The 20,769-nt window shown below is 31.8% G+C and overlaps 1 protein-coding gene across 1 annotated transcript; it reads right to left on the bottom strand.

Moving 5' to 3' along the window:
- Nucleotides 1-9,752: 9,752 nt before the first annotated feature.
- On the bottom strand, nucleotides 9,753-20,672 carry LOC143044905 (small ribosomal subunit protein RACK1). The gene is made up of 7 exons (XM_076217137.1): nucleotides 20,427-20,672; nucleotides 18,437-18,608; nucleotides 17,816-17,963; nucleotides 14,147-14,242; nucleotides 13,789-13,899; nucleotides 11,019-11,159; nucleotides 9,753-9,992 (listed from the first exon to the last, which is right to left on the bottom strand). The coding sequence occupies exons 1-7, from the start codon at nucleotides 20,533-20,535 to the stop codon at nucleotides 9,816-9,818; spliced, it is 954 nt and encodes a 317-aa protein (XP_076073252.1). The 5' UTR covers nucleotides 20,536-20,672; the 3' UTR covers nucleotides 9,753-9,815.
- Nucleotides 20,673-20,769: the final 97 nt, after the last annotated feature.

The raw sequence follows: 20,769 nt of genomic DNA, 5'->3' as shown, positions 1-20,769 counted from the left end.
ATACGACCGCAAAATTTGAAAAATTTTTCGTCGTATATTGCTATCACGTTGGCGTCGTCGTCTGCGTCGTCGTCGTCGTCGTCCGAATACTTTTAGTTTTCGCACTCTAACTTTAGTAAAAGTGAATGGAAATCTATGAAATTTTAACACAAGGTTTATGACCACAAAAGGAAGGTTGGTATTGATTTTGGGAGTTTTGGTCCCAACATTTTAGGAATTAGGGGCCAAAAAGGGCCCAAATAAGCATTTTCTTGGTTTTCGCACTATAACTTTAGTTTAAGTTAATAGAAATCTATGAAATTTTGACACAAGGTTTATGACCACAAAAGAACGGTTGGGATTGATTTTGGGAGTTTTGGTTTCAACAGTTTAGGAATTAGGGGCCAAAAAAGGGCCCAAATAAGCATTATTCTTGGTTTTCGCACAATAACTTTAGTTTAAGTAAATAGAAATCAATGAAATTTAAACACAATGTTAATGACTACAAAAGGAAGGTTGGTATTGATTTTGGGAATTTAGGTCCCAACAGTTTAGGAATTAGGGGCCAAAAAGGGATCCAAATAAGCATTTTTCTTGGTTTTCGCACCATAACGTTAGTATAAGTAAATAGAAATCTATGAAATTTAAACACAAGGTTTATGACCATAAAAGGAAGGTTGGTATTGATTTTGGGAGTTTTGGTCCCAACAGAATAAGGGGCCCAAAGGGTCCAAAATTAAACTTTGTTTGATTTCATCAAAATTGAATAATTGGGGTTCTTTGATATGCCGAATCTAACTGTCATGACTGTGTATGTAGATTCTTAACTTTTGGTCCCGTTTTCAAATTGGTCTACATTAAGGTCCAAAGGGTCCAAAATTAAACTTAGTTTGATTTTGACAAAAAATGAATCAGTTAGGTTCTTTGATATGCTGAATCTAAAAATGTACTTAGATTCTTGATTATTGGCCCAGTTTTCAAGTTGGTCCAAATCGGGGTCCAAAATTAAACTTTGTTTGATTTCATCAAAAATTGAATAAATGGGGTTCTTTGATATACCAAATCTAACTGTGTATGTAGATTCTTCATTTTTGGTCCTGTTTTCAAATTGGTCTACACTAAAGTCCAAAGGGTCCAAAATTAAACTTAGTCTGATTTTAACAAAAATTGAAATCTTGGGGTTCTTTGATATGCTGAATCCAAAAATGTACTTAGATTTTTTATTATGGGCCCAGTTTTCAAGTTGGTCCAAATCAGGATCTAAAATTATTATATTAAGTATTGTGCAATAGCAAGTCTTTTCAATTGCACAGTATTGCGCAATGGCAAGAAATATCTAATTGCACAATATTGTGAAATAGCAAATTTTTTTTTAATTAGAGTTATCTTTCTTTGTCCAGAATAGTAAGCAAGAAATATCTAATTGCAAAATATTGTGCAATAGCAAGATTTTTTTTTAATTGGAGTTATCTTTCTTTGTCCAGAATCAACTTAAATCTTTGTTATATACAATATACAATGTATATTCACTTTTTACTACCAACTGATAAATTAAGATAATCTTTACCATTCAGTGATAACAAGCAGTTTTTTTACATCTTAATATTTTATGATGTATTTAAATGAGTAGTTATTGTTGCAAACTCCATTAGAAATTTTAATTGAGATTAGTTTTGGAATAAGGGAAAGGGGGATGTGATTAAAAAAATTGGGTTCAATTTTTCTCATTTGAAATTTCATAAGGCCAGGGTTTTTTAATTTGTTGGTTTACGGATTTTACCAATGAAAAAGTCGGGTCGGTCGGTCGGCAAAAAAAAATAAAAAAAAATATGCTATTTTGTCATCATTTCTTAGATTTTAGTTCGATGAAATCAGCTGTCATAAACATCGCATGACATTCTAATAATTTCCCGTAAACAAAAAGTGGACGGGGACTGCACGGATATCGTCATTTCACAAACATGAAAAACAGATTCGCGTAGCTCTTAATCAATTCCCGATACCTTGGTGGGCTTGGTGAATTACGATCTTCAAGCACGAAAACTGATAAAGAAGAAAAAATGTAAAAACGTCGTACGAAAATAAGTTTCAACACACATGTCAACAAACGTAATGGACTCGTCCACTGGAAAAACGAGAATATCGGATTAATCTGTTGTCATGCATTCCCGTTTTTTTTGGCCAAATGGACGATATTTTTTTATGATCTATGAAGCAAGAAAATTTCAAATGATTTGTTAGTATTTAGTACTTTAACTTGACGTCTTCTACCTGTCCACATTTGGACAAGTCTATTTCTATCAGATGATGCATCTTACGGACTGATGACAAATACGGTAAACGAATTGATTTTGTAATTGGTTTTAAACACAGGTTTCGTTTCGCAAAATTATTTGCGCAAACCACATTTCAAGGTCTATAATAATAATTGATTTGTCTATTTTTAGAAACGTAAACTGGAAGTTTTATTTTTTTCACTACAGAAAGTGTTATCAATTTTGATAGTGATTAATGCATTTCATTTCATAAAAAAACGAGTATTTTAATTATTTTTTAGGGATAATGCATTTGTTACGGTCGGCAGGAATAAAAAAGCATGAAAAGTGAATTTTATTTTTATTCTGGAAATCGGCAAAATCAGATCGGCGGATCCGTAAACCAACAAATTAAAAAATTCTGGCCTAAATAAAAAAGAAAATTTCTTCAAACATTTTTTTGAGAGGATTAATATTCAACAGCATAGTGAATTGCTCTAAGAGAAAATAAAAATTTTAAGTTCATTAGAACACATTCATTCTGTGTCAGAAACCTATGCTGTGTCAACTATTTAATCACAGTCCAAATTTAGAGCTGAATCCAGCTTGAATGTTGTGTCCATACTTGCCCCAACCGTTCAGGGTTCAACCTCTGCGGTCGTATAAAGCTACGCCCTGCGGAGCATCTGGTTAATGTATTGAAATTTCATTTGTGTACATATGGATCTTAGTATTTGTTTCACAGTGACTAAATACATGTTAAAATCTGTCTTGCATGCTCCATCAAACCAAAAGAATATTATCAGGTCTCCAGACTGATTGAGTTCCAAGTATATGCAATGCAAATTTAACCATGTATTATTCACTGTATCATAAGATAAAGAACTTTCTTTTGTTGAAGAATGTTGTATTTGAAATAAGATGTCAATGTTAAGATAACTATTACCAATTTCGCATTCCTATAAAGTTTGATAATCAACATATTTTATGCTTTTCTTTGCTTTTGTCTGCATAAAGTTAAACAGAAATCTGTATTTGACAAAGATATTAAATCCATAGTTTTAAAGGTAATTTATCAAAATGTTGTTTGTTAATGAAATAAATATTTGTACATTTTACTTCCTTGATTTATCTCTTTTACAAGGGTGGTAAAGGGGGGTGCTTGCACGAAAAAAACGTGAAATAAGACATAATTTCACGTTGCACGTGAAATAGTTTCTGTAATGAACGTTTTACCAAAGTAAGATATTTACAATATAAAGGCAACACGCATGTCCTTACATTGTATACTGAACCAGCAAAAGTAACTGGAAGGCCGAGAGATGGAAGATACCAAAGGACATACAAACTAATAAACTGACAACGCCATGCATGGCTAAAAAAGAGAAAATACTAACAGACAAACAACCGTACACAAAACACAAAATAGAGAGGAGTGCACACGTTGAAATGTCTTGCCTTCTTTACAAACCAATGATATTATGTTGATATTCCTAAATATAAAGCTTTACTACAACTATTACATTAATTTAAAATGATCAAAGAAAATGAGGTCAAGGTCATGTAAACAAATTGAGAAATACATGTACACCATATGATCATTCAATACACTAAATATAGTTGACATATTGCTTATAGATTCTAAGAAACAGACTTAATTAAACAAGAAAACTAAACAATAACAATCATTGAATGAACCATGAAAATGAGGTTCAGGTCAAATGAACCATACCAGAGGGGGGCAATACCTTTTTATGTTAACCTGTTTTGGCTTTTTTCAAGGTGTTGTTAACTCTAATCCGAGATAAATTTCAACCCACTGTGTTAACTGCTATCAATCAATAATTACATTAGATGTATGTTTCATTATAATACTTTATTTTGATTGGCTAACTGCACATCACGTGTTATTCCGTAAGCAGTTGCATTGCTCAATACAACTTTTCATTCACGATAACACGTGGTCCAACAATAAAGTGCACAGGTGAATTAAATAAAAAAATATATAAAATTCGTGTTTTCATGATCATAGCTAAAAAATGTAATTATAAGTATTGAATGCTTCTTTTTGTAACTTTATAGGGTTGTAAAAGCGTTGACCGTGCGCACATTTTTAGAATGAAGCGCTTCCGCGCTTCATACAAAATGTACTTCGGTCAACGCTTTTACACCCCAATAAATTTACAAAAAGAAGCATTCAATTCTTAAGTATTTTTGCATTTAATGTTAAAATGTTAACTGAAAAACTAAAATCAAGTCGTTGTTTATAACATGTTAATGGACACCCTATTGCCCCCTCATACCATGCAGACATGTACAGCTTACAATCCTTCAATACAACAAATATAGTTGACTTATTGCTTATAGTTTAAATAAAACCGACCAAAACCCAAATTATTTTAAAACACTGATCAATCGATGAATGAACCATGAAAATGAGGTCAAGGAAAAATAAAACCTGGGAGTCATGTACATCATAATATATTTCCATACACCAAATATAGTTGACCTATTGTATATAGTATTTGAAAAAAAGACCAAAACTAAAAAAAATAACTTTGACAACTGTACCATGAAAATGAGGTCAAGGTCAGATGACACCTGCCAGTTGGAAATGTACACCTTATAAAATCGGTCCATACATCAAATATACTAGACACATTGCTTAAAGTATCTGAGATATGAGGGTCTGGATGGAGGGGGGGTCTGTTATTCTGTAAACATTTAATTTTCACCCCTTTTTTCTCTAATCTTCATTTTTTTTGCCCGTTATTCTCTAATCTTCATTTTTTAAGGGCATTATTCTTTAATCATTTAACCCCATCCAAACGCCTAGATATGGACTTGACCACCAAAACTTAACCTTGTTTAACAGGCTCGAAGACCTTGCAAGGTATGCAGTCTACGCACATACCAAATATAGTTATCCTATTTACTAATAATAAAAGAGAAATTAATATTACAATATAAACTTTTTTTCAACTAGTCACTGAACAATGCAAATAAGGTCAAGGACAATGGACATGTGATAGACAGAAACTTCGTAACATGATGTATCTATAAAAAAAAAGTGTGAAACATCCAGGTCTTCCACCTTCTAATATGTAAAGCTTTGAGTTGGCGTTGCCGCCAGATCATTATCCCTACATGGAGCTTTCTCTGATCAAACTCGGAGGCTCGACAAAAACTTAAGACTGAGCAACATGAATCCTACCAAAAATCCGAAGTTTGTTAATCTACAAATGTTACAACTTATCAACCTTAAGCGTTGAACCGATATTAAATACGTAATACTGTTTCAGGTGTGGGTAAAATATAAAGAAAAAAATCAAGTTCATTCAATATATCTAAAATGTCAAAATTTCAACAAGCAGAAAGTATAAGTTAAATTGCTGGCTGCTTTACTTACCATTTATTTTATATTGATAGCGGCCTAAATTTAAGGTTTCACTACATGTATCACATCCAAGAAAATGAGGTCATGGTCAGACAAACCAAGCTAACAATACATGTTCACGTTACAATCATTCCATACATCAATCAAAGTTGACCTATTGCTTATAGTATACAAGAAATAGACCAAACGATGAAAACTTTATATTGACCAATGAACCATGTAAATGAAGTCAAGGTCAGATAAACATGCACACATTACATTTATTCCATGTATCAAATATAGTTGACCTACTTGCTTTTAGTATCAACGAAACAGATTTAACCAGGAAAACTCGACATTAACCTATGCACCATGTAAATGAGGTTACGGTCATAAGAAACCTGCAAGATAGACATATACACTTTATAAGCTTCAAAGTATATTAGAAGAGAACCTAACTATTAAAACTTTACATAGACCAAATGAACCTCGAGAAAAGGTGAATGACAGATGATACCAGCCAGGCATATACATCTTACATTCTTTCCATACACACACATAACGTTGACCAGTTGCTTATATAATATGAGAAAGGAGACCAAAACACAAAAACTTTAAAATCAAATAATGAACCATAAAAATGGATGTCAAGGTAAAATGTAAACTCTCAGTGTAAACTGGCTTTACAGAAATATTCACCTTAAATCTTTCCATAAACCTGATGTAGATGTGTTAACCTACTAGTCCGGGAATCAACAAATGAACAAAGGAAATGAGGTCATGGTTTAAGATGAATCTACCACACGAACGTGCACCATACACCAAACATAGTTGGATTCCCAGTGGCGGATCCAGAACTTTTCCTAAGGGGGGGGTCCCGCTCCAGTCATGCTTCAGTGATTCCCTATATAATCAACCGAATTTTTCCCACAAAAGGGGGGCCCGGGCCCCCAGGATCCGCCTATGATTCCATATAATAGTTCTTGAGAAAATAATAATAGGTGTTGTCCAGTCCAGCCTCATACCACAGTGGCGGATCCAGAACTTTTCCTAAGGGGGGCCCGCTCCAGTCATGCTTCAATGATTCCCTATATAATCAACCAAATTTTTCCCACGAAAAGTGGGGGGGGGGGGGGGGGGGGGGTAACAAAATAAATGTGGTCAAAGATCTAACAAATCTTTATCACAATACTGTTTAAATTTAAAAAAAAAACCGGAATGATCCCTTAAAAAAATTGTAAACACCCCCTCAAACTTATCGAAACCCACCTTGGATCAATAAACCTTAAACTAAATCCCATCCTTTCCTTTGTAGTAGAATTTCAGAGAGATCCATACACTTAAACACAAGTTATTGACTGGAACTTAGAAACATGCTTCTTTTTGGCCCCTAACTCCTACATTCTTTGGGCAATTAACCAAAAACTTAATCCCCTGTGTTATATGAAATATTGTGGTACAATTTCAGAGATATCAATACAATTACAAACAAGTTATTGCCTGGAAACAAGAAAAATGCTTGTTTTTGGCCCTTAATTTCTGAACTTTGGCCAAATAACTCCTAAAATGAATACAAACCGTCAGAGCAATTGAAACACTTGTACACAAGTTATTATCCTGAAACAAGCAAAATGCTTGTTTTGGGCCCCTAATTCCTTAACTGTTGGGACCTTCATCCAAACTTTCCTTTTGTGGTATTGAACCTTCTGACAAAATTTCATAAAAATCTATTCGCTTAAGCTAAAGCTATTGTCTAGAAACCAATGCGTCTTCGGACGACACCATCATACTATTATTCGATCCCAAATTTTTTTTTGCGGTCGTATATAAAACTTGTCACCCATGAAAATGAGGTCAAGGCCATATATAAACGTACCAGCTAAGTTAACAACCAATTCGTCAAAGTAGAGACCTACATCTCAATACTTGAATGACGATTGGTGAATCCTGTTAGACAATCTAGACAAACCAATATACCCGAGTGATATTCAACTTCATAAACGTAAAAGTTCATCCAACAAAAACTGTTTACACGAGGCTATGTCTCCCCTTTATGCAATTTTCATATACTACAACTGTTGAACTTAAAAACAGTAAATAGCCTGGAAGTTCACGAAATCATTAATTTTGTTATTTCAAACATTGATAAAAGGGGCATCATGAAATAATATTTTGCTGTTAATATTCTGGTTTGGTTCAATTAATATTAGATCAAAATAAGCCACACAAAAATCTCCATTATATTATCATTGACCAAGCAAGTGGGCATCATAAACTGACCCAATTTCACACGAATACTGTGGATTCATTTATTTTTCTTGGATCGAGAAACACTTGCATTTTTATGGATATTTGATTTGTGGCTATGCCAATCTCAGCATACAAAGCCTTTTAAAAATTTGTAATTTGTTGAACATTTGAAATTGGGGTTCACTTGTACGTCCTATGAAACCCACAAATTGAAATCCAACCAATAATAATGAATCCACAGTACATTGTTGACACAGCAGCAAAAACATTGCCCCAAGTCCCACTTTTTTATTATTATACTTTTTGCAAACAATTGCTGAACTATGAATAAAATTTGGTCTCTTGTCTCATTGGCAATCATACCACATCTTTTGTATACATAATAAACATATGGCATCAATATATGATGCAAGATATGTTACATTCATTGTTCAAAACATAAAACTTTATAAACAGATTATGCTATTTCTAGATTAGCATCCTCAAGTCCAAATTTTTGTCCTACCGCATTTATAGATTTTATGGTTAAAGACAAAACACAAACTTTTGCCAAAAGTGGCAATTTTAAGTACAAGTGGTTGATAAATGGTTCGTTGTTTTTATATTTTTGGAGATCTTGTTTTGTTGTGTAGTTTCTGTCAATCATAGTTTTAAAATCTGTTGGCAGTCACTGACCATAATTCACACAAATATCCTGATTTTTGCATCAGTTTATAATATGAAAATTTGTAGAATATTGTCATGTAAAGACAACAACTCCTCCAAAGAGCCATCTCAAAATGTAGGTACAATTGAAAAGCAAGATCTTGACACATCCTTTACATTTTTACCCCTGCCAGATGTATCTAGATTCTATAATGGTTTTAAGATATCAGACTTGCATATTACCCCGATACTGTGAAAGTACTTTAATTCGTGATTATCAATTTTCGTGGATTGAGCAATATTTACATGTTCGTGGGTTTTTAAATTCGTGGATTTTAGTATTCTAAAAAAAAAATTGAAAAATAAAGCCTTTAGAAACAAAGGTTACATATAGTCTGGATTGAAGGAAATTGCAAAGTAAACATTGACCTGTGTAAATCGTAGTGATAACACTTATTAACCCACGATAAAGTGATCAACAGATTAAAGACCATCAAAGGTGTTAATTAGGCCATAAACATGTCACCTATTGAAAATAGTAACATAAACAAATGCTATAAACGTATCTTGAATTGTCAAATAATTCTTATCAAAATCAAGCCCAGCATGAAATTATTATTTTCCATAAGTACGAGAACTATGAGGATATAAAATGAACACTTTATCATACTAGCATATCAATACCGGAAATCTGACTTTCATCGATAAAAAATATTTTTTATGAGAATTAAAGGATCAAAAGTTGTACAGTTTAGATTATTAAAGATGAAATGGGTATAATCCTGCATGCGGTTGTAGTTCTGTGACTGCCATTAAAGTATTCTTAGATTTGACGTACTCAATATATTCTCTAGATCATATCAGTGGTCAAACCTACCGATGGGGATCTTTCCATGTCTTGATTTGGACAATGGTTGTTTTTATTTCGTTGGACACTTAAATTCGTGGATAAAGTCATCCACGAAAACCACGAAAATTGGTACCCCACGAATAAAAGTACTTTCACAGTAGTCATAGCTGCAATGTATGATCAAGACACCAGAAGGACCACTCAAGTTTTCTTTGTATGGGTGAAATAGTTTCTGAGAAGACCTTAGAAAAAGTATACAACAGATGGACACCCAGTGATGGCTTAAGCTCATCAGGCTGTTTAAGAACATAAGCTAGAAAAAAGCTGTCTTGGCAACATTTTGTGTTCTGGAAGACCAATACTATTCATGGTAAATGCAGAAAGGTTGAACAAGATATTTTCTTCAGTAAGTTTTTTTTTTATTTCACAGCACTATCTCCATGAATCAATGTCATTTAATTTATCTTGCTGCCATAGACACCTGCCAGACACGGATCAGATTGTCTGTGTAACCAGCAAATAGGGTTTGTCCGTCTGATGACCATGCTAAAGATATACACTGTGGAGCTTGTGCTTTGGAGCTTGCTGAAATGACTTCTTGTCTGAGCTCATCAACAACGATCTTTCCTTCAAGATCCTGTAAACAAAATATAACCATTAATACGATGAAAAAGAAAATATCTTTTTAGTACTCTAGTTTTGTAAATTTATCATAGAAGTTTACTTATATCCTTGTTAATTTAAAAAAAAACCTTGTAAATGTATTTTTTGCGACCAACATTCATTTTTCTTTTTTGTAACAAATGCGTATGAAATTTCTAGTAATTTCTGGTTGAAAATTTTACATCAAAATATTTGTTGTTTTTTTTTTCATTTGTTTTACATTTTGTTATGCCAGCTGGTCTGTTACAGCTTACTATATTCTATTGGTTTTTGCTCATTGCTGTAGTCAGTATGTTGCCCTTTAGTTGCTAACAGCATTTTTAATTGGTCACTGGTGGCTTCTACATGTACTTGTCCAATTAGCAACCATAACACATCTACTCATTTATATTTATAGTTAAGAAGAAGTTCATACAAGAAAGGTTTAAATCATACACCCTCATATTTGCAGGATTTTTTCATTGCTGTCAAAAAATATGTGAAAATCTATAATCATTGGGTGCTCCAATATATCAAATCAGCTTAAGTTAACTTCACTTAACTTAGATGTTAGGGTTCTCGCTTAGGATTTTTGAAGGCGAGTCCAGGGACTCATCATTTTTAGCCATGACGAGTCCAACAGCAAGAAGAAAATATTTTATTGCAAGATAATGTAATATTTTAGTCTCCATTTCCTTACAGAGCAATGAAATAACATTTATTTAAGATAATTTTTAAACTTTTCCTATAAAATGATGACATTTGTGTTTTACTGTGTTCAGTTTATAAAATATTTCAATCTTGATGCATCTGTGGACTCACCAGTTTTGGAAATTTAGTTTAACTAATATATCAGTAAGTAAAGTTACCTTCAAACTTTTTTTAAAATGCTGATTCATTTTCTATTTAGATCTGTTTTCAAGTTTTACACTTGTCTTGTTGCTGTCTCATTATTTAATCATCTTTATTTACATATTTCATAATGTGTCAAGATTATAAATCATTGAACTAATATACCTACCCATATTTTGATACTTGGACCGGTAGCGGCACAGAGCCAATATCTGTTTGGACTAAAGGTCAATGCATTAATAACATCACCACCGTCTAATGTGTACAAGTGTTTGCCTTCATTCAGATCCCATAACATAGCTTGTCCGTCCTACAATACATCAATATGTACAATTAGATTTTTCTTCCAACATCAAATATCAGAAATAGGTTGGTTTCTATTCAAAAACTTCAGAATAGTTTAGTGGGATGTGACTATTCTAATTTTCATATCCATTTGTATCTTGAGCTTCTAAAGTTGCCCTCATATTTGCAGGATTTTTTCATGATTTTTCAAATAATTGTGAAAAAATATAATCATTGGGCAACAAACAATAAATTAATACTTTGTATAAACTCCTAAAAGTGTTTTGCATACCTAACTCTATGCACATTTATGCTTTCAACTGATATATAGTTTATAGCAGATTTTACACCAATTGGTAGTTTAAAATCTCTTGATGTTCAAGACAAAATTAATACATTTTCATTCTTGTTTTTGGGAGTCTAACAGTCACATTCATATTTATATCATAACAAATGGGGATTGTGTCTATTGTAAAATATAAATTCCCTAACAAGTTAAACTAGGTGATCACCTTAGCAAAATAATCTTTATGCAGGTAAGCACTTATAATATTAAACCTATATAACTTATAGTCATGGTATGATACGAAAAGACTGTTTGTGTTTTGTCCAAGAGAATAGTGGTGAAATTCTAAAGTTCTAAATTAAGCAACTCTAAAACAGCTAGGTGAAAACATGATTTTTCCCCCCTTGTTTTCAGAGTAATGATATATTTTTATTTTCTTATCAGCTAACCGAAGTGCCCTCATATTTGCAGGATTTTTTCATGATTTTCAAATGATTGTGAAAAAGTATAATCATTGGGCATCACATGATGACTTTATATAGTATACCAACAATGGCCTGAAGTGTTCCGTTACTCTATTAAATCAAATGTATTAGATCAACTGACAGTGCACCCAATTTTACATTTTACAATAAATATGTTAGATTTTAAAGTATTCTTTATTTCTATTCAATGTTTGGAATTTTAACCCTTTTTCAGATCAGGAATTTGCTAAATAATATAAGCAAGACTTGATTATGTAATGTTTATGATACATGTAGATTAAATGCAATTTCTCCTATAGATTTTTTTTTTTTTTAGCTCTGTGATGCAAAATTCACCTTTGCAACCTAACTTAAAGTCATATGAAACCTCAAATTAAAAAAAAATATGCATCTGTTTTTTATAACTAAATGGATAGTTTTCATTATAAAACTTTTGTACATATACTTTTTTCTGAGGAAAATTCTTTAATTTGTCCACATTTAGAAGAAGTTTACTTATTTTTAATTGCTTGCTTCCAGGAAGCAATTCGCCGACATATTTTCCGTATGCATAGTGACCTGAGCGTAACCCTCCTCGTAAAAATCCGGTGATCGCAATACGCATGAATCTGTCATTAAAATAAACAATTATCTGATTGTACATGTTAAACACATGCTCAATACCCATGCTTTTTGTTATTTATTTACTAGAAGGTGACAATCGGTAAACTTCGGCTTCAAAACACGGCATTTAATGAGCAGCCATATTTGTTAAATCATAACAGACAGAGAGAAAAAAAATTGACGATTATACGATATATTTGCGTAAATAATGATAAAATCGTGCACAGAGGACTTAGTTTGTGATATATACATGCATTGGTTCAAGAATTGGAAAAACATTATTTTTCACCACTCACTCGTTTCATATGACTTTAATATTTTTTATCAAATTAAAGGACTCCATTTTGTTCTTTCATAGGGAGAACACTTGGTATCAGAAATTGTCTGGTAAAGTGCAAACTATTACAATTTTTGCATCCATCTTTATCTTAAGTTTTCACAGATACCCTCATATTTGCAGGATTTTTTCATTATATTTCAATTGATTGTGAAAAAATATAATCCTTGGGTATCATAATATCTTTATACATTCTTAAGTGTTTTTGTTCTGTACATGCTCTTGACTAATTTGGGCTTTCAACTATCAGTGTACTCCACTTTACAACCTTCATTGTTTTAAAATTAAATGTGTAGTTTATTTTTATTTTGTAGGTTTTCAATTTCATGTTAGCATGATTATCTAATGAATAAAACAATATCAGACAAGTAAAAGTTTATTTGCCAAACTGTGTTAATGATTATATTGAAGTGGTATATACAGCCTATAACCTAGACCACTTTAGCCAGGCTAATTAGTAAAAAAAACTTTTTGTTTTTCAAAACTTATATGACGCCCAACATTTTTTTAACTCATCTGTGCAAATGTACACAGACATGGAAATTATTCTGAACTTTATTTTAGTGTGTAAACACTGTTGCTTGCTACAATCTCTTTCGGTGAGGCTTGTGTTTTAAGAAAAAAAAATGAAATCTACATGCTTATTTTTTTGAACATAATGCCATCTAGCGGTTACTTAAACATGTTACCTCATATAAATTAATAGTTTCATGTAAATCAATAGCTAATACATGTATTGTAATAATCATTGGTAACACAAACAAAAGTATCTGTATCTCATAACACTATATCTTAATTATAAGGATGAAAGTTCCAATTATTCCTGATTTATTTATGTGGAAGTTGACTTAAGTTCGCAAAATTGATAGCACATTTGTGAAAAATACAACCCCTTGGTGTCAGGTCAGTGTTTTTTAAAATTCATTCACAATGTCATACAAACCTTTCCACCAGATGCACATAGTGAGCCATCAGGAGAAACAGTAACAGTATTAAGGTAACCAGTATGTCCAATATGGTTGGTTTTTAGTTTACAGTTAGTCAAATTCCAAACCTGAAATACAAAAAAAAACATTACTGTAGTGTAATACTAAGATCAGTTGTCTGGAATAAAGAAAACATAAAATGTCCCTGTATTTCTATGTTTCCAAAAGGTCAAACACAATTGAAATTGGTAGCACTCTATAAAATTTTGAAAACAAAATAAAAATGAATTTGAAACCAAAGCTTTTTATGAAAAGTCTGATCAATATTTAAGATTTATTTGAAACTTCAACTTAATTAATGAATGGAATTCTTACCTTAACATGTTTGTCCCATCCACATGAAACAATAATTGGATTGGCAGTATTTGGTGAAAATCTAACACAGGATACCCAATCACTATGGCCTTCATCCTGTAGATTAGTAAATTTAAAAGATTATTTCATGTATCTGCCATTTTAAGATATAAACATTTATTACATTATTTGCTATCACTGCTGAGGGTATCATTATCCCAAAAGTATGGTTCTAAAAGCTGATATTCATTTGTTGCTGTATATCATATTTGTAGTTAATTTATAAATCAGGCCATTATGTTACGATTTCATTAGATACTTTAGGTTTTGGCATCAAGTCAATTTAGGGCTTGAGTAACAGTGTTGGCAGCACCAAGGCCTCATTTTAAGAAATTTGCAAGTTAAAGGGATAATTCGCGATTTTTCACTTTTCATCTTATTATGTTCATAATACCATAAAAAACATATACACCAAGTTTTATTTCGATATGAAAAGTAATAAAGAAGAAAATTGGGAATTATTAATTTTATTTTATCAAACTTCCTGACTTATGTGACGTAGTTCAAGTCTTTGAGCATGCCGGGAGTGAAATTAATCTCATTTAAGTCTTGTTCGTTAACCATCTAATAACGCTATTTAAAGCGCATCGACGACTTTTGGTGTAGCTATTAACCAACGAAAAGTAAGTGATAGCCATGCAACATTTTAAATTTAGGATTCATGTGTGGATTTTTTATACGAATTCTAGTAATTAAAGTAAATAATACAATAGAACATTTTTATGATTTTTTTTCTTCAAATACTTTAAACAAACATATGAAACTGACACGATCGATAGTGTATTAAAAAATACATGTTTGTATTCTGAACTTTTTGCTTCATTCCAGAAAACATTTTCACTTGCTTGTACTGTGGAAATTAAATGTGTATTAATTTGTGACACTTAGTGAATGTTGAATGCGTAGTTAAACTCGAGGTAATTAAAAGATAAGCATTATGCAATTCTAATCTTTTGATCTTCATTCAGTGACACCTAGGCGTCACGGTTCAGCATTTCAGGTGTGAACAACATTTCGTATGAATGATATACGGGAGTCAGTTATAGTTTCAGACACAGAAATGTAAGAAAAAGAATTAAAATGAATTTACGGGAGAAATAAGGTCGCACAATAACTGGATAGCTGTTGTATATTTTTATATATTTTTGCATAAGCTCACTTTTAAATGAATTATGACTTCTGATTAGTTTTGTAACGATAAAATACTGAATTATTTTAATTGAATAAATTTACAAATAAAAATAGCCTTCTAAACACGAGTGTATGAACTAAAAATTGTACTTTTTTTAAATTAAAATCGCCAACCTTTAATATTTCAAACAGATTGCAATTATATAATTTAGTCCATCCAAAGCGATCTTTATTTACCTATTTAAGAATTAATGTTCTCGTCAAAATATTTTAAATCTCACAACGCATGAATACTTCAGCTATTTGAAAAAAAGATGTTTTAAAAAATTGACAGGAAATTTAAGAATCCTCTTGGAATGGAATCGAAAAATTACGAATAGATATAGTGTGAAAAACGTCAACCAAATTTATTCATAATCGGGAGCGTCCTTATTAAAATAGTCTTCTTCTCACAACGAATAATACTTTAGCTATTTGACCAACGATGTTTAAAAAAAAAAAAGACAACGAATTTAATGTCATCTTAATTTCCCTATTTTTGAATGTAATTATAAGTCTGTTCAGCTGGCAAGAATACCCCTAAAGCGGACAAGCAGTTTATTCTTTAAATTGCTGTCATTGAATATCAAGAAAGAAAATAAATCCCGAAATCAATTTGAAACTTTAATACTCAAAAGTTTTCCCAGAAAATATTCACATCCCTTGGGGTTTATTAGTGTACGTCCAGTTGCTTATGTTTTACATGAAAGTCGGAACAATTGTGATGATGTCGAATTTCTTCCTTTATTGGAGAACGATCTAATTGGTATATAAATTTGTGATTTTACTATGTTCATAACTTCGATGAACCGAAGCAAGTTATTATATCGACCTGTATTTGAATCAAATTGGTCCTCTTCTTCTTCTTCTTTTGGTATACAATAGTCTATCGAATTCGATGATTACATACTGTTGGCATACGTGGACTAGTCTATTTACAAAACTGTTACCCCAATTTACACAAAATGTATGTTTCTTTCTTATGTTCAATGTATACATGTATATATTCTAAATTGCGATATAGCTCCGTAACTTTCTATCCAGGCGTAGAAACGAATCGTCGACAAGTGCGTACATTATTTTTTAAATCAATATTTCTGGTATGTTCCAATCTGTCCTTTACTATTGACAACGAGTATATATTACATTTTCCCAAGGATTTGTATAGTAAGTCTATACAAATCCTTGATTTCCCCAAATTAAACCTTGGAAAAAAATGTAAATAGATTTTTATTTCATCAAATCTTTTTTTTTTTGGTATTATTTATATTTTTATAAATAATATTCTTTACACCAGTAATGTTATTTACAAACAAGCGTTTGAGTTTAGTAATGACTAGTATATCATATCACTTTCGGACACGCAAGACAGAGATGTATATTATACACCTGATAGTTCAAAATGGAGAGTTATAAGTTACCGGCCGTGTACACTGATCAATACCTACAGAAGTGAAACGATGCATGAACTTGCAAGCCCGACAGGAAATCACTTGAATACCTGGATGTGTCACCTCACACCCCTCACAATACCTTTGGGAGTAATACCTTTAGTCATGCTGGTGATCAGATGAGGGCAGATCCGAATTTATTTGAATAAAATTTATTACTTTAAAGAATTATAAACGAATTAGATTTACGAAAACAGTTTTCACGGAACACTTATTTATGATTTAAACTTTGACTTTTTAACTAATTCCAATATTAACAGTTTAAAAATAACAGACTATGGTTATTTAAAAAAAATAAGAACATTTTCCGTATCAAGTTTGTTTGTCAGATAAAACAACCGTACGATTGACAAGATATCGACACGTAATTACGACTACATCGGTTACTGTAGTTTTGGTCCTTTGTGGTTTATAGACACATCGTGATTTTTAATCGGGGAAGACGACAAAATGGCGGAACGCAGAGAATTGATACTCTAAATTTAAAATCGATGGTGATCTCTTATCTAGCGGAATAAAACTTTAATATCTATAAATTTGAGCATTTCTATACAGAATGGACATAAAATCAATTTTTGATTTTTTTGCGAAGTTTCCCTTTAAGAGAACATTACTGCAGGGTTGCTTGTTTTACCTCATAATTTGAGTAGTTTCATGTTGATCAATAGCTAATACATGTATATTTCATAATCATTGGTAAAACAGAACAAGAGGACTGATGAGAGAATTCACAACAAATTTAGACATAACTTCACTCCATCATAAAATTACACATTACTAAGAGTACAACATTTTGGCTTGAAACACCATATTCAGAATTTTGTTTTGTTGTTTTTAGAGTCTGGAGTACAAATTTTTTTGGCCTATAAATATCACACTTGAAACTCTGAATATTACATTGTACTTTTCATGCAAAAATAACATCTGAATGTGTCAATTATATCATAGACTTCAATATCAGATTATTGAATGCTGTGTGCGTGTACAAAGTTATTATTGTGTTAAGTACCTGAATGGTGTATTTACAGACACCAAGGGTATTCCACAGTTTGATAGATTTGTCTCTGGATCCAGAAACAATCTGTCTGTTGTCAGCAGAGAAAGCTACACTGAGGACATCTTTGTCGTGGTTGTCAAACAAACGGGTTGTTGTTCCTCTAAAAAGTACCATAGTGAAAATTAATGCTACATCATTTTTACCTGTATGTAGTATGGGAATGATATCAAACTCAATAAATATTAACAATTGTGTTCACACTACACACACAAAAAAAGTTTCCAATTCAGAAATTAATGCAAGTTTTTTTTTTAATAATGGGAAAAATGCAACACATTTTAAACGCAATAATTTTAACTCGCATTTGAAATATTTGATATGAATTAAACAGAATTTTTCTCAAAATCGTAAAAATTAAAATCGCATTTTAAGTCTAAAATAACAAAAACGCAATAATAAATGCACGCAATAGTTTCTGAATTTACAGTAGATGCAGTAAAAGATGTTATGCATTAGAGGTAATTTGACATTTATGGCATTTTTGTTCATTTAGTTTCTTATTATACTACTTTGTCAAGTCAATATTATGAAAACTTTGAAAGAACATTTAATCAGATAATCCAAAATCCTTACGCTCCAAGATCCCACAAACGTAGAGTCTTGTCCCATGATCCAGACAAAGCAAACTGGCCATCAGATGACATGACTACATCTGATACAAAGTGACCATGACCTCTTAAACATCTGAGTGGTAAACCATAATTTGTCTCGTCTCTGGTCAATTTCCACATAATCAAGGTCTTGTCTGAAAATAAGAATTGTTGAAATTCAAAAGAAGACAATGACTGGCTACATATATAATACATATATCCTGCCCTTAAATTTGTTGTCAACCTTTATACAAACGTTCACAGTTCTATTCTCTAATAAATAATAAAAAAATAATCAGACCTACTGACCTAATTAATTATAAACTAATTTCAATACTTTTCCTTTTTATTACAAAATTGTTTATATTGACACTTTCTACCTGTAGTGCAGTCTTCACCATTAGTCAAAATAATTATGGTCTTGAAATATATCTTATTTTTTGCTTTGTAGCCTTTCTGGCAAGGGATGTCATATATGCCCAACTTATTTTTTTTTAATAAGACTTTTAAAAACGTTTTACTGCTTTCTTCTATAGACACTTTGAAATTCATTTTAAGAGTATAAAATAATACATAATTTGTTTTCCAAACTCTAAAATTATGATGGACATGAATTTAAATATAAATCAAACATCCTGAAAAGATTGTGCGTCATATATTATACTGATTTTGGTGCAAATAAATATTTTATAGTACTCTTCTAATTATATATATAGGGAAATTAGCTTATGGTGCAGTCCAGTGTATCCATGCATCTAAGACTTATGACTTCATTTCATTCAACTGATTAAACCAATAAATGGATAATATTGGATGAACACATTCATAACATACTTTTATTTTATAAAATCTTCTGTTTGTATGGTTTCACCCAAGATTTTGTGTAATGCGTGTCCAAAATTAGGGAAACCCCTGTACTGAGATTTCCTCCAATGTCTGGTGATTTCGCACATGCCTTCCAAAAATATGTTATTTTGAATAAAGGAAAGACTTTCTACTCCAAAATATAGCTGAATTTAAACCAAGCACACTTCCAAGGATGCAGAGCAAAAATTATTTCAAACTAATATAAATTTGACATAAATAAAACAAATTTTATCTGATGATGTAATTTTTGTTAATGGAAATTGGTCAAATATTGTAAATCACGGGTTTGCAGTTATTTAACTCTTGAACTTTATATCATTTTTTTTTTTATCCCTTCTGAAGGCTAAAACAATAACAAGAACGATTGTTTGTGTTACTTTGTTGATATGACGAAATCAGATAATACACGGTATCACTGGCCGTGCAGACACCACTGTAGAAGCGTTTTATTGTTAACTTGGGTCTAAAATTTGAGAGAAATTTCATCACAGTCTTACCAAAAAACATGTCTTCAATAAATAAAATTTCAAGAGGTCACAATTATTTGGACTATATTAGCACCAGAGTAGCACATATTTGCAAAACTTTGTTTCGACACATACATTTTTTTTCTTATATTCTTGAACTAGTGATAAATTACGATTTTGTTGCAGACAGCTGGTATATTTACATGTTCTGTATGAATTGATCATATGTCACAGATTCCGTTCTAGGGAACAATTAGTAACATTATACTATGATCCATCAGCCCATTGATGAATATACCATACTGTCATGACTGGACATGTTCATGCTCAGTCCCTGTATCTTCGAATGTTCCACTTGAGAAAAAGCGGCTACGAAGTTTACTTAAATGCAAATTGCAATCAGAAATGATATTCTCTCCAAACTGCAGCTTTTAATTCGATCTTCTGTCAATAGGTCTACCGGCATTTTAACATTGAAGATGAAAAATGTACATGTAAACAAATTTACACAGTATGACAAAAAAACAACGTTGCAATAAAAAGAAAGAGTATGTGTATCGTCTTGAAGATCGAATACAATGAGAATATGTGCAAAACATGCAGGTCATAAATAAATAAGATCTATGCAGAATATTTTACCCCGAGAAGATGACAACACCATATCAGGATATTGGGGAGTTGTGGCAATCTGTGTCACCCATCCTCCATGCCCTTGGAGGGTCCCTCTAAGCGTCATTTGCTCCGCCATCGTTTTCTTGTTTTTAATGAAAATTCAACTATGATTGGCGCAGATTCGATATAACTTATTTAGTTCGCCATGAACTAAGACGGGCAAACCGGAAAAGGAAGTCTGTAGTTAACTCGCTTGGTTTAGAAAAATTCCGATAGATGTCACTAAACGGAATAAGGACACCAGCAGAGTGACTCAGAAACCAGTTTATATTTGCATTAAAATTTTGAATCATTTAAGATAAAGAATGAT

Source organism: Mytilus galloprovincialis, chromosome 9, assembly GCF_965363235.1.
Source record: "Mytilus galloprovincialis chromosome 9, xbMytGall1.hap1.1, whole genome shotgun sequence".
Taxonomy (NCBI): Eukaryota; Metazoa; Mollusca; class Bivalvia; order Mytilida; family Mytilidae; genus Mytilus; species Mytilus galloprovincialis.
This window is presented reverse-complemented; position numbering and strand designations above follow the sequence as displayed.